General features: G+C 44.5%; 1 protein-coding gene across 2 annotated transcripts in view; it reads left to right on the top strand.

Moving 5' to 3' along the window:
- The window catches only part of abcc1 (ATP binding cassette subfamily C member 1 (ABCC1 blood group)), a 31,942-nt gene that overhangs the window by 15,368 nt on the left and 2,975 nt on the right, over positions 1-13,599 (top strand). For both annotated transcript variants that reach the window (XM_004573122.3, XM_076882815.1), the window contains exons 17-29: positions 254-430; positions 1,047-1,214; positions 2,732-2,906; positions 3,058-3,118; positions 3,195-3,315; positions 3,417-3,624; positions 4,933-5,243; positions 6,066-6,265; positions 10,569-10,695; positions 11,893-11,994; positions 12,131-12,277; positions 12,364-12,522; positions 13,310-13,476. In XM_004573122.3, the coding sequence (XP_004573179.1) occupies positions 254-430; positions 1,047-1,214; positions 2,732-2,906; positions 3,058-3,118; positions 3,195-3,315; positions 3,417-3,624; positions 4,933-5,243; positions 6,066-6,265; positions 10,569-10,695; positions 11,893-11,994; positions 12,131-12,277; positions 12,364-12,522; positions 13,310-13,476 (2,123 nt within the window). The remainder of the gene's footprint in view (positions 1-253; positions 431-1,046; positions 1,215-2,731; positions 2,907-3,057; positions 3,119-3,194; positions 3,316-3,416; positions 3,625-4,932; positions 5,244-6,065; positions 6,266-10,568; positions 10,696-11,892; positions 11,995-12,130; positions 12,278-12,363; positions 12,523-13,309; positions 13,477-13,599) is intronic.

The following is a 13,599-nucleotide window of genomic DNA, read 5'->3' as shown; positions in this document are numbered from 1 at the left end:
GCCAGCACAGAATATTTGATCGTGCACAAAAGCACCAGCACCTTTGATAAGTGATGGAAGGATGCACAATTACAATGAAAGTCTTTTTCACAGCAGCGTATTGAATAAATAAAATAAAGGACATGGCAGTGGCCACTTTAGTAGCGCCTGCATTCTTTGAGTGCGATTATGACTAAATAGATAATAAATAACAGGCAGTCTTAATGTTTAATTACATGTCCAATGAGTGTAAGGTGTGCCTGTGTCCCTGCAGGGTTCTGTGGCATACGTTCCCCAGCAGGCCTGGATCCAGAATTCCTCTTTAAAAGACAACATAATCTTTGGTCAAGAGAGGAGACAGTCCTGGTATCAGCATGTGGTGGAGGCATGTGCCCTTCAGCCTGACCTTGACATACTTCCTGCAGGAGATGACACTGAGATAGGAGAGAAGGTATGAGCCCATAGTACACGTCTTTGTGTGTAAATGAATGTCGACACAAAACAAGTTGGCCTCGGAGAACGTAAAACAGTTTTCGCTCTGCAGTCCTATGAAAACATCGTCTTACTTATTAAGAGGTGAGTAAAAGCCGAGTGTTGCTATTTAAATGCAGTTTTCTGCAGTTAACTGAGCATGTGTTGTGTCGGTTTGTAGTATTGTATTAAACCACACCTGAACACCCGAGGCCATCAGTCTCCCCAGGAGTGCACATCCCAGGAACTTGTTATCGTGGTCAGACGGTGCAATGGCAAAAGGAAAACCCAAGAGCTACATGTCACACTGCAGGCCTCAGTCAGTGTGTTACATGTTAGTGAGATCATGACCGTACGATTAGCAAAGACTCAACAGGTATTTCGAGGAGATGCCCGATAAAGCTTTGATGAGGATGTGACCCCCAGGAATTCACAGGGAACCGGTGTCTGGTTACTGAGCGAGACCACAGACAGTAGTTTGGACAGACTTGTTGGTGTGTCACTGAGTCTTTTGTTGCTGTTTGATGACACCGGCAGCATTTCTACAATGATGAGCTAGCCTGCTATACTGTCTGCCTCTGACCGTCTGTCTGCAGGGAGTGAACCTGTCAGGAGGTCAGAAGCAGCGGGTGAGCCTGGCCAGGGCCGTCTACTGTGATCGTGCCGTCTACCTGCTGGATGACCCGCTGTCTGCTGTCGATGCTCACGTAGGGAAACACATCTTTGATCAAGTCATCGGCCCACAGGGACTGCTGAAGGACAAGGTGTGTGCGTGTGATGGAGTCATATACATTAGGGGTGGGGAAAAATCGATACTGTGTAGTATCGTGATATTTTGTTTGCTAATAATGTATCGACACAGGGACAGCAGAAATCGATATTTTGTTACAAACAATTTTTTCGTGCACTGGAACTCTGACTTCAGAGCACGTTGATCCTTTTTCTGAGCAAGAATCCTGACACTGTCCAAATGTGTTTAACTGTTTTTGGCAGCAATAAACATGACAGTTTACTTATTTTCATTTAAGACATGTTTTATTTTAATTAAGTTTAAAACTTTTTTTATTTTATGTAAAATTATATTTTGTTTTAATTTACTTTCAAATTCTTCAGTTGCTGAAGGGGCTGCATAGTTTTCATATTGCATAGTTCAGAATAGCTGTAATTGTACCAGATGGTTGCATTCAGTTAAGTTGGACTAGACTGTAATACAAACCGTTCAGTTTGTCAACAATAAAACTGAGATGAGAGAAAGACTGAGTGCGAGACTTTGATATTAGATAAAATGAATATTGATAAAGTTTACCTTTATGTACAGAATCTGAATATCGCAAAATATTTTTTAAAATTGCAATAATATCGTATCGTGCGTTGTATGGTGATTCCTACCTCTAATATACATATACCCAGGATCATGACTGGGATCCTGTGTGTCCCTCACAGCATTGGTACTTTGCTCGTACGGGACTGTGCAAAATTCTTGAGCCGCCCGTCTTTCCTTTATATTTTCTAGGAACTTGGAAATGTTTGCAGCACTTTATTGAAACTGAATGTGAAAGTGTGTAGGACGAGTCTTGTTCTTCTACACAGCGTAAACTCTTTTAGTTCCCAGGACTAAAAGTTGCCAGTCCAAAGCTCTTTGGATGTTGGCTTCAGTGAGCAGTAAATCAGCCTGTTCTCACATTTCTTATCCTTACTGTTCTTTTGCTGTGTCAGCCGTAATTCTTTGTTAAAGACACTGCACAGCATCCAGAGATAAGTTCTGGGCTGAAGTCAACCTTCTTGGTCCCAAACTGTTTTTCTGCCAGTCAAACTGGGACATCAGTGTTTTTCTGCTCACTGAGCAGCCTCTGTTCATCCCTTGAGTTTATGTGCATTTTAGTCTTGAATGATTCGTAGATCAGTGTTTAAAAAATGTCTCCAGAAAATGTTTGGGAACGTCTACAGCTGTCTGTGAATAACACTGACCTTGTTGTAAAAGCTGACCCAAAGGCGACCATGTGGGGCCTTTCACTCTCTCTCCCCCTGTTTCACTCTGCTATCAAAAAAGGCCCCAAAAAGATTGTGTTAAAAAAACAACTCCTCTGGCTTCTTACAGGTAAAACCTAAGAGACTGTGGTGGTTTCAGGCTTGTGCACAGTACTGTAGATTGTATGAAATTATCCAAACAACATAAGATGATCCAAATCCAAATGTAAAGTTGTTTTAGTTGTTGAAATTGTCTCTCAGCAGCATAGATGCTTTTAGAGCAAGTTTACTAACTCTGTGTAGCCATGTACAGACTCGTGTGCTGGTCACCCACGGCTTGAGCTACCTGCCCCAAGCTGACTTGATCCTGGTCATGATGAAGGGCGAGATCTCAGAGGTGGGCTCGTACCAGCACCTCATGGCCACAGAGGGAGCCTTTGCAGAGTTCCTGCGAACTTACGCTGCAGTCGACAAAGCTGATAACAGTGGTGAGGAGTGTGTCGTGCTGCCGTGTAGCGTAGCACCGTGCAGTGTTTGGAGTAGTAGTTCTGTTAAGATGAAGTCTGATCATTATTTTATCATACTGCAGCTGGTCTTCTCAGATCGACTTCATGTTTTAAATTTCCTTCCTCCATTTAGAGCCCGTGCCAAACAGCAGCATCCAACGACTGGAGAACGGCAGCGTGCCCACTCTTACTGGGTGAGTGATTTAGGGTAAGGGTCCTGGGGGGCTGGGGTGTCTCACTAAGCACATAAGTGTCCTTCTGTTTAAGCAGCAGTCCAGGTGTCTGCACTGCATCCAAACAGTCAACCACAGCAGACGAGAAGCTGAGCAAGAAGCCCAAGAATCCCGAGGTGGGGAAGCTGACGGAGGCTGACAAGGCCAGCACTGGGCAGGTGTGTGGATCTGCACGTGGTCGCATGTATAAATGCACATGTTTCTGTATAATGTGTCTGTGTTCAGTCTGGGATCACAGCAGCTCTCCTGTCCTCCGCAGGTTAAGCTGTCTGTCTTCTGGGCCTATTTTAAGTCCATTGGAGTGCTTCTGTCCTGCATCAGTCTTCTGCTGTTTCTTGCCCATCACCTGCTTTCCCTGTTCTCCAACTACTGGCTGAGTCTGTGGACCGATGACCCTGTGGTTAATGGCACGCAGCCTAACAGACTAATGAGACTGGGGGTGTATGGTGCCTTTGGCCTGTCTCAGGGTGAGCATGACAGGAAAAACTCTTGTTTTTGTCTGGTTCAGAAAGTGAGGCAACACCAAGGGTAGCCATTGTACACATCACGACGAGCAGGAAACGGCACCTTTGCTTTTTCCTGCTCATCGTTTTTCAAACAAACAGCACGCAAATGTTAGGTGGCCAGTCCAACACAGGCCTGACATGTGTGCTCACTTAATCACATGTCTGTTGGAAGCTAGAGCACCAGAGGACACTCGCACATGTAGGTGCCACCGGACAGAGATGGAGGGAGACTGTGATGTGGTGTCAGCTCACAGAGCAGGGTGACCGTGTCCACCACCACTAATAATATGCTTAGTTAACCCTGCAGCGCGCCCTTGGTCCTACTGTCACAGCTGAGATGGGGTCCAGTAGGGCTGTTCGATATAACGCTATATATCTGATGACAGTATGAAAATATTACGCTATCGTTTGTTTCGTGGTGTCGCAAAATAAACTGTTTACAGCAATATGCTTTCATGGTCCTGACGGTCACTGTAGTGGCTGTATTCTCTCTTTATATTTAAAATAACCACACTACAGACGTGTTGTCGTTAGCAACAACGACGGTAAACCCAGCGTGTGGCTATGCCTTCCTCTTGTTTATTTTCCACATAAACCTTTCACAATAAAGCTGAAGAGCCTGTTGAGACTTTTCAAAATAAACTGAAATGATGACCTTGTTCCTAATCGAGGGGCCACCTCGAGCACGGACATGGTTTGGTTATGAAAAGTCTGACACGGACCAGAAAACTGTACGATGCACATTATGCAGCAAACCGGTCCAACACCTCAGACTCAAACACAGCAAACCTCGTTAACCACCAACACAAGAGTCACCTGACAGAATGCAGAGAAGCAAAAAGAGCCGTCAGGTGCTCCAGATACATCTTAGACTCAAACGTTTAAAAACAGGCTTTTCCCCGCAGCACGCCGTCTAATAAATACAAAGAGAACGGCGGCCGTTACAACTTATGTCTAAAAAGTGTATAGCTTCATGCATCGGTCAAAACACTCGACTCCAGGTACACGACGCCCAGCTGGAAACACTTCACAGTGTCGAGCTGCCCGAGATTCCCAGAATTTACAGAACGTGTAACATTTCTGTGATATCGTTGTCAGGGCGATAAATGTCTTATATATGAGAGCTTGGTCACCCTGGGGTCCAGGCCCCCCTTCTCCAGCTCGTTCCCCTCAGTTATAGACTCGTCTTATGTGTCTTGCTGGATGCAGGTGTGCTCTTCACACAGAAATAAGTCATGATATTGTGCAAACTCCTCTGCTGTCCTTCAGGTGTGGCTGTCTTTGGATACTCCCTGTCCATGTCTATTGGGGGTGTTCTGGCGTCCCGGTACCTCCACCAGTCCATGCTGTACGATGTCCTGCGCTCACCTATGTCCTTTTTTGAGCGAACCCCCAGTGGTAACCTGGTCAACCGCTTTGCCAAAGAGATGGACACCATTGACACGCTGATCCCCAGCATTATTAAGATGTTCCTGGGCTCCATGTTCAACGTGCTGGGCTCTTGTGTTATCATCCTGATTGCCACACCTCTAGTCAGTATCATCATTCCTTTCCTGGGTCTGCTCTATTTTTTTGTGCAGGTGAGTTTGAAAAGGGAAACTGATTCTGAAGTGTCAGTATATTCAGTGTTATCCCCACAGTACTACGCCTCCCTGCACTGTGATTCTGACTATTGTTACGAAATCAGCTTCACCCCGCTTCTTTTTCTGCCTCGAGGCATCCAGAGACGGCACCGGACTCAGTAGCCATTTTCACAAAACCTTTATTCATCTTCATTTAAGCATCTTCTAGAAGGGGAGAGGTGCCAGCGACCCCATCATAAAACCCCCATGGTGTGCTGCAAACTCTGTGTCTGTGTGTGTCTGCACGAGCACGTGAGTGTGCATGTAGCTGTGTGAGTGTAACAGTCAAAGCACTGTGTGTGCCTCTGTGTACGTGACTTCCTGGGGGTCATAAAAGGAATCTCCTCACCCAAGCTACACCAGATTCCTCCAGACAACATAGAAAACAGAGTTAACACATTACAAACACTGAGACGCCCACTCTGCACCCACTGGGCCAGTGACCTCTTGTTGTCTTACATTTACATTTAAGGTGGAGAGTCTCCTGCAAACCTACTTCTAGGTTTATAACAATTATGAGTTTTTATTAAAGGTACAAGCATCAGCAACCCCCCACTGTAGCTCCCTGTCTCCTTTTATGACAGCAGACCCGCAGTGTCCATAACTTCCTTTCCCTCTAAACAAGTACACTCTCAGGCTACAGCTAAGCCACACTGAAACACACAAACAAATCCTTCCTTATTCCTGTGATCTAAACAAATTTAACACATCACATTCCAATAATTGTTTTCTTGTACTCACACTATATAAGTCACATGTGTCTATCCTTGCTCTGTCCAGAGGTTTTATGTGGCATCATCTCGCCAGCTGAAGCGTCTGGAGTCGGTCAGCCGTTCCCCAATTTACACCCACTTCAATGAAACCCTGCTGGGCACGTCGGTTATCCGAGCCTTCAGTGAGCAGGAGCGTTTCATCCATGAGAGCGACCAGCGCGTGGACCATAACCAGAAGGCTTACTATCCCAGCATAGTGGCTAACAGGTCAGGAGGCTGCCGCCACACGCTCTCACTGCACCACCTGCTGCAACAGTTTACACCGCCTTTTAGGATGAATGTCCCTAAATTAGGATCTCTCTGAGACTGTTCATTGGAGTATTACTGCAGCAACACGAGTACATTATATTCACTTTGGACGTAGAAAAGCTCCATTTACGTTTACATGCTTTCATTTTCATGTTTCTTTACAATCTCTGGCTGAAAGGTTAAAAGCAGTGTTGGGAAGGTTTCTTTTAAAATGTAAAGTAAAATGTTATTTATATAGCACCTTTCAAGATAAAATCACAAAGTGCTTCACAGAGGCAGGAAACAGACATTAAAATCTAAAACAAAACGACATCAACCAAAAGCAGTTTAAACAGATACGTTTTTAACTGCTTTTTAAAAGACACGACTGAGTCCACAGATCTCAAACTCAAAGGGAGCGAGTTCCAGAGTCTGGGAGCCGCTGATACAAACGCTCTCTCACCTTTTGTTTTTCACCTTGTATGCTGGACAACCAGCAACCCCTGGTCACAAGACCTCAGGGACCTGCTGGGTGATAAGAAAGAAGAAGATCACAGATGTAAGTTGGAGCTACACCGTGCAGGGCCCTGTAAGTCATGATTATGATCTTAAAATCGACCCTGAACTTGACAGGGAGCCAGTGCAGCTGAATCAGCAGGGGCGTGGCATGGGAGTGTTTGTGATGCTTTGTCAGAAGCCTGGCAGCAGCATTCTGAACACCCTGCAGTCGTTCCAGGGAGGCATTACTCAAGCAAGTAAACAAGGAATTACAATAGTCTAAGCGAGATGAAACAAAAGCACGAATAATCATTTCCAATTCAGAACGTGACACAATGGGACTCAGCGATATTTCTTAAATGGTAAAAACAAGAGCGAACCAAAGATGTAACGTGTGCCCAGCGTCAGAGCTGGATCAAGTGTAACACCAAGGTTCCTAATGGAGGGTTTAATATAAGAAGCAAGACGGCCTAGATTTTTAACCACGAGGGGAACAAATTTCTCAGGAGCAAAGACAATGACTTCCGTTTTATCAGCATTTAGTTGAAGGTAATTACCAGCCAGCCAATCTCTAACAGAATCTAAGCAGGACTGCAGGATTTGGAGCTTAGAAACATCAGAGATATATAGCTGAATATCATCTGCATAACAATGATATGAAATATCAGAGTAAGAGCTAAGAAGTTGCAGAAGAGGGAGTAAATACAACAAAAACAATAACGGTCCCAAGACAGAGCCCTGAGGCACCCCATAGGCGAGAGAGCTGGCAGAGGTAGCCACAAAGAAAGATCGATTTGACAAATAGGATTTAAACCATTCCAATGCGGTACCCGATACACCCACCCAGTGGTTTAATCTATCTAACAAAGTAAGATGATCAACAGTGTCAAAAGCAGAGGTCAGATCCAGCAACATCAAAACAGTGCACTCTCCAGCATCATAATTCATCATTATTATAAAACATCATTAGACACTCTAAGAAGTGCAGTTTCGGTAGAGTGAGTCTTACGAAAGCCAGATTGAAATTTATCAAGAATGTTGTGTTCATCTAGAACAACCGTGAGCTGCTTGGCCACAACCTTTTCTAAAATCTTGGCAATAAAAGGCAATTTTGAGATGGGTCTGTAACTGGAAAGCACAGAAGGATCAAGTTTAGGTTTTTTTTAAAAGTGGGTGAATGACAGCACTTTTACAGTAACCAGGGCCCTGACCAGAGAGCAGAGATGCATTAATAATTTTAAGAACACTAGGACCAATAGACTCAAAAACATTTTTAAACAAAGACCCAGATAAAATATCAAGGATCTCACTGAAGTGACCAGCTTCAACAACTCAGGTAAAGACACTGGTGAAAATCAAATCTGACAGGCTTAAGTAAAATCGGAACAGACAAATGGTACATGGAGGGAGAGATGTTGCTCCTTACATTGCTAACCTTTTCAACAAAGAAGGAAAGAAAATTTTCAGTCTTCATTCGAAGAAATAGGGACAGCAGCAGAAGCCGGAGCAACAATATCCCTGATAGTGTCAAATAAGATAAGATAAGATAACCTTTATTAGTCCCACACGTGGGAAATTTGTTTTGTCACAGCAGGAAGTGGACAGTGCAAAAGTTATGAGGCAAAAATTAGAATACAATAAGAATAAATACAGTACACAACTGTACAGAATAGAATAAAATAAAATACTATATACAGTAAAATAAAATAAATATACAATAAGATAAAAATAGAATACAAATACAAATACTATATACAACTGAGTAAAAATACGACGATGACAGAAAGGATTATTGCACTTAGTATTATTGCATATGTATGGATGTGTGTGCTTGATCAGTTAAAGTCTTTATTATGGAGTCTGACAGCAGTGGGGAGGAAAGACCTGCGAAATCTCTCTGTCCCACACCGTGGGTGCCGCAGTCTCCCACTGAAGGAGCTGCTCAGTGCTGTCACAGTCTGCTGCATGGGCTGGGAGATGTTGTCCATCAGGGATGACAGCTTAGCCGCAGGTACAGCCTGCTCTGCCCTTTCCTGTAGAGGGCGTCTGAGTTATGAGTCCAGTCCAGTCTATTGTTCAGATGAACACCAAATAAAACCTCAGGGTTACCTCTGCTCCTAGAGACTAGGTTTGAAAAATAAGCAGCCCTTGCATCATGAACTGAAGCGTTAAAAGAAACTAAAAGGTCTTTTAAATGAACGAGATGAACCTGTAAACGAGTCTTTCTCCACAAACGCTCAGCTTTACGACAGACACGCTTTAAACAGCGAATGCTGTCGTTTATCCAGGGCAAGGGTTTTGTAACAGGGGCTAGTCTAGTTTTAATAGGGCAAATAAGGGACCCAAAAGGGTGCTGTTGGCGACATCTGTCAAAAATCTAGACACCGGCAACAGAGGAGGGAAGAAGCCATTGTATGAAGGAGTGATATCCAGGCCCACCATAGATTAGACAGTAGTGTCAGACGATCATAGACTAGGGCAGGAAATACATCAGAGACAAAGAAGGAGAGCAGGACAGTCAGAAACAGCAGCATAACAGAGCGAGGGAAACTGCAGCCAGCAGCGGCAAGGCCAAACACAGGCGCCATCACACCGGAAGCAAGAAACCAGAGAACATATGTATTCCATCACAGATTACAGATTACATGCCCCAAAATGGATTTTTTTTAACATATTCCGTTACGTTACTCAATGAGAGTAACATATTCTGAATACTTTGGATTACTTAATATATTATCATGCTTTTTACTACATGAATGTACTATTGCTGTGTGATTAACTGAATACAGTTACTCATATTTTGTATTTTAAATACGTAACGGTGGTACATGTATTCTGTTACTCCCCAACACTGGTTAAAAGTCATTAAGCTCCACAAGGGAACTACTGTATTTTTCATACAAAAGGTGGACCGGATTATAAGGCACATTAAGCAAACAAAGCAGTCAGATAAGTCAAACTTAACTCATTCTTCTTGCTTCCTCCACTTCTGTCCCATCGATTCATTAATGCTGTATTCTATCACAGCGGCTCTATTCCCATGTTGTTGCAGTATATGAATGACTAACCTCGTATTGTGGATGGATTATCTCAGTTGTTCTCCTGACTGAAGTTTTGTCCGTTTACAGCATCCTGCCATGCGATTGCATTTGTCTCTAACCGTCAGGAACCCTCACGTTAACTTTTATCGAGGGGAAAAGTGTTAGCGTTCGTCCTCCAGCTTCACTGTGTTTATGCTAACATAGCTGTGTCGTTAGCGGTCACGTAGCACATGATTATATACCAGCTAGCCCAACTTCAGTAACCCTACAAACGTCACTGCTGTTTAGTTTCGTGTCTTCATTTATGTTGGAAGTGAAAGCAGAGCTGTACGTTTGAATGTTTCTGAAATCTCTCAGTCAGAACATGCTATATCATGCTTAGATAGAAGCTAGCGAGCTAACTTCCTGCTAACCTCTAACTCTGTTAAATGTAATAACTTTTGTTTTCATGGATGCCTGGAAGTTAAACTTCATAGTTACACCTGGTAAAGCAGCAATGCTGATCGTTTTATTAAAGATGAAAGAATTTAGTCAGTTTTTAACTCTCAGTGATGCTGCAGTGTTCGTTTGACTTTGGGACCTGAACTGGACGGAGTTTAGGACCCAGATTACTCCGCGAGGCTCCTTGAGCACAACCAGAATTCATACATAAGGCGCGCTGTCAATTTTTGAGAAAATGAAAGGATTTTAAGTGCGCCTTATATTGTACAATAATCTACTTTCCTGAATCTGTGTTTGTGCAGGTGGCTGGCGATTCGCCTGGAGTTTGTGGGAAACTGCATTGTGTCATTTGCTGCTTTGTTTGCTGTCGTTGCCAGACAGAGCCTCAGCCCAGGCATCATGGGACTGTCCATCTCCTACGCCCTCCAGGTAAACATGGACAATCTCCTTAACCTGTGCACTTATTTCATACATTAAAGAAAAAGAGTGCCAAGTAGCTACAAGGAGCTTAGCCTTCCTACTAATTTAACTGTTTATTCCCTAGTTTAAGCCATTTTATTGATGTTTAGCAGTCAGATTTAGTACACAAGTTCACTGAAAAACATTTATTCTATTGTATTGTTCTGAGGTTTTTAAGAATAGATTCATCACTGTTTCATGGAAACGGTGTCCCACAGTCCTGATGTTAATTTCACAGTAAGTGACTGAGTGGGTACATTTATGAGCCCATTATGGTTTATACAGGAATGCTTTTTACGAGCTCTGTTAATGGTTACCATACTTTGTTTTAATCTATGGTAAATATTCTGAAACAGTCTTATGTCAGTAATGGAATGCACCCCACTTTTAAGTTCAGTTTAAAACGACTTTTTTTATTTAAAGGAGAACTTTGTTATGTAATTTGTTCCATTTGATGTCCTTTCATGTCAGTTATGTTATTTATGAGGGGAAATTCAAACAGCCCTCTGCCTAGAAGAAGGAAAAGGTTTTGTGCTTCATGTTTGTTCTTAATCTGCCAAAACTCTGATCCTGTTCATCGGGACGTTTTCATCATCAGGTGACTCCTTCAGTCTCAGCTGACTGCAGGTTTCCAACATCAGCCCACCGAACAATGGGCTGTGAGGTCATTAATGTGCAGACTGTCATATTGGGTAATGAGTAACATTCAGAGTTTGCAGTCACAGCAGTGTGAGACGGTGATAGATGTACCCTTGGGCCCCCTCCTCGATTCAGAAAATCGTTGGAAACCTGCAGTCAGACTGAAGGAGTCACCTGATGATGATGGTAAATGGCCTGTATTTGTAAAGCGCTTTACTCGTCCCTAAGGACCCCAAAGCGCTTTACACATCCAGTCATCCACCCATCCACACACACATCCACACACACATTCACACACTGGTGATGGCAGCTACATTGTAGCCACAGCCTCCCTGGGGCGCACTGACAGAGGAGAGGCTGCCGGACACTGGCGCCACCGGGCCCTCTGACCATGATGATGATGATGATGATGATGATGATGGGTTTCTCCCACTGAAAACGTCCAGATGAAGAGAACCAACCTTTTGGGATCCCCTGTCTAGAGGACTGAGTGTGCATTAATCTGGTTTTGTCTTGCCCCGTGTGCAGCTAACTACCTCACTTACCTGGCTGGTTAGGATGTCTTCTGATGTGGAAACCAACATCGTGGCTGTGGAGAAAGTGAAAGAATACAGCGACACAGAGAAAGAGGTACACAGAAACAAGCCTTTAAAGGCAGTAAGACAGTGTAGATCTACTGGCAGCCATATGTGGGGTGTTTGGAGAAAGCTTTCGCCTCATGCGTGTCTAAATCGCCTTCTTTAAACATGTGTGTTTGGACCCCCAGGCAGAGTGGAAACACGAGCCCTCCACCCTTTCCCCAGGCTGGCCTACTAATGGCTGCATAGAGATGAGAAACTTTGGCCTGCGCTACCGCCAAGATTTGGATCTGGCCATCCGCAACATTACCATCTCCATTAACGGAGGAGAGAAGGTGGGATTTCACATGACTCCAGTGAAGGCATCAGCCCAGTGACAGTGCGTGTGCTTGTGGCTGTTCTGAGCTGTCTGTTCCATCAGGTGGGGATCGTGGGACGCACGGGTGCAGGGAAGTCTTCCCTAACGCTGGGGCTCTTCCGCATCATCGAGGCAGCCGAGGGCCAAATATTCATTGATGGAGTGGACATTGCCAAGCTTGGCCTCCATGAGCTTCGTTCCAGAATCACCATCATACCACAGGTACGTTCTGAGAGGATCAAAACTGTTACACTGATTAGTCCGCAGCCTGTGCATTACAGCAGCCGGGGAGCTACAGGAGAGTTGTACAGCTAACCCATCCTCAGAGTCGCTGCCCCAGTAATGTTAAGCAAACGTTATTCAGCTTCTGCTCAAACTGCACGATTGAATCGCAGGAGCTAGAAGTTTGTAGGTCACGATGCTCTGATGAGACCTGAGTGCTCACACTGTGCGTCCATAACATGAAGGTTATAACACAAAATCTGTCCCTGTCTGTCTTACACACACACACACACACACACACACACACCAGCTTTGCTAAATTGCTAATGAAAACATTGGCCAGGCAGCTGCCATCGAACAGCAACGTCCATCCAACTCTTTTCATGGTTGTTGTAGTCGTGATAATTTTGTGAGGCCACATTGGCAAGCTCATCAGAGCCTCTCCAAAGTTGTGCCTCCATCGCTTGTGTCACACGCTGCACTGCTGTGCTGCCCCGCCTTTTCACTTTCATGTCTGTGTTTGCGCGTGCGCCGTGTGAGAGGCTGCGGTGACGCCCTCACGAAGGGCGACAGGATTTCAAACAGGTTTGATTTTCTTACGACCAAACGATGGATGACCGGGCTGGTCGTGAGGTGTTAATCGCTCCTCGTTACCCCACGTATGCTACACGATGCACGACACACGATGAAGGCGAAACTCGGGCCGTTCCCCAGAACGGTCGCACGACTGAAAAATAGTCTCAAAATGGGGAAAAATCCCAGCATAAGACACTCTTCTCTCCCACAGGACCCGGTGCTGTTTTCAGGCTCCTTGAGGATGAACTTGGATCCTTTTGACTCCTACACTGACGAGGAAGTATGGCGGGCTTTGGAATTCTCCCATCTTAAGACCTTCGTGTCCAGCCTGCCCAACAAGCTTAACCACGACTGCAGTGAAGGAGGAGAGAACCTGAGGTATAACTGCTTTATACGTCCAAGCAACCACAAATTAGAAACTGAATTAGATACAAAGTATCCCAGTTTCACAGCGTCTTTGAAAAACACGTTAGTGTGCACACTCGTCAAGCACGATTAGCA

This window comes from Maylandia zebra, linkage group LG4 (genome assembly GCF_041146795.1).
Source record: "Maylandia zebra isolate NMK-2024a linkage group LG4, Mzebra_GT3a, whole genome shotgun sequence".
Taxonomy (NCBI): domain Eukaryota; kingdom Metazoa; phylum Chordata; class Actinopteri; order Cichliformes; family Cichlidae; genus Maylandia; species Maylandia zebra.
The sequence above is the reverse complement of the archived record's forward strand: the minus strand, read 5'-3'. Positions and strand labels throughout refer to the sequence as shown.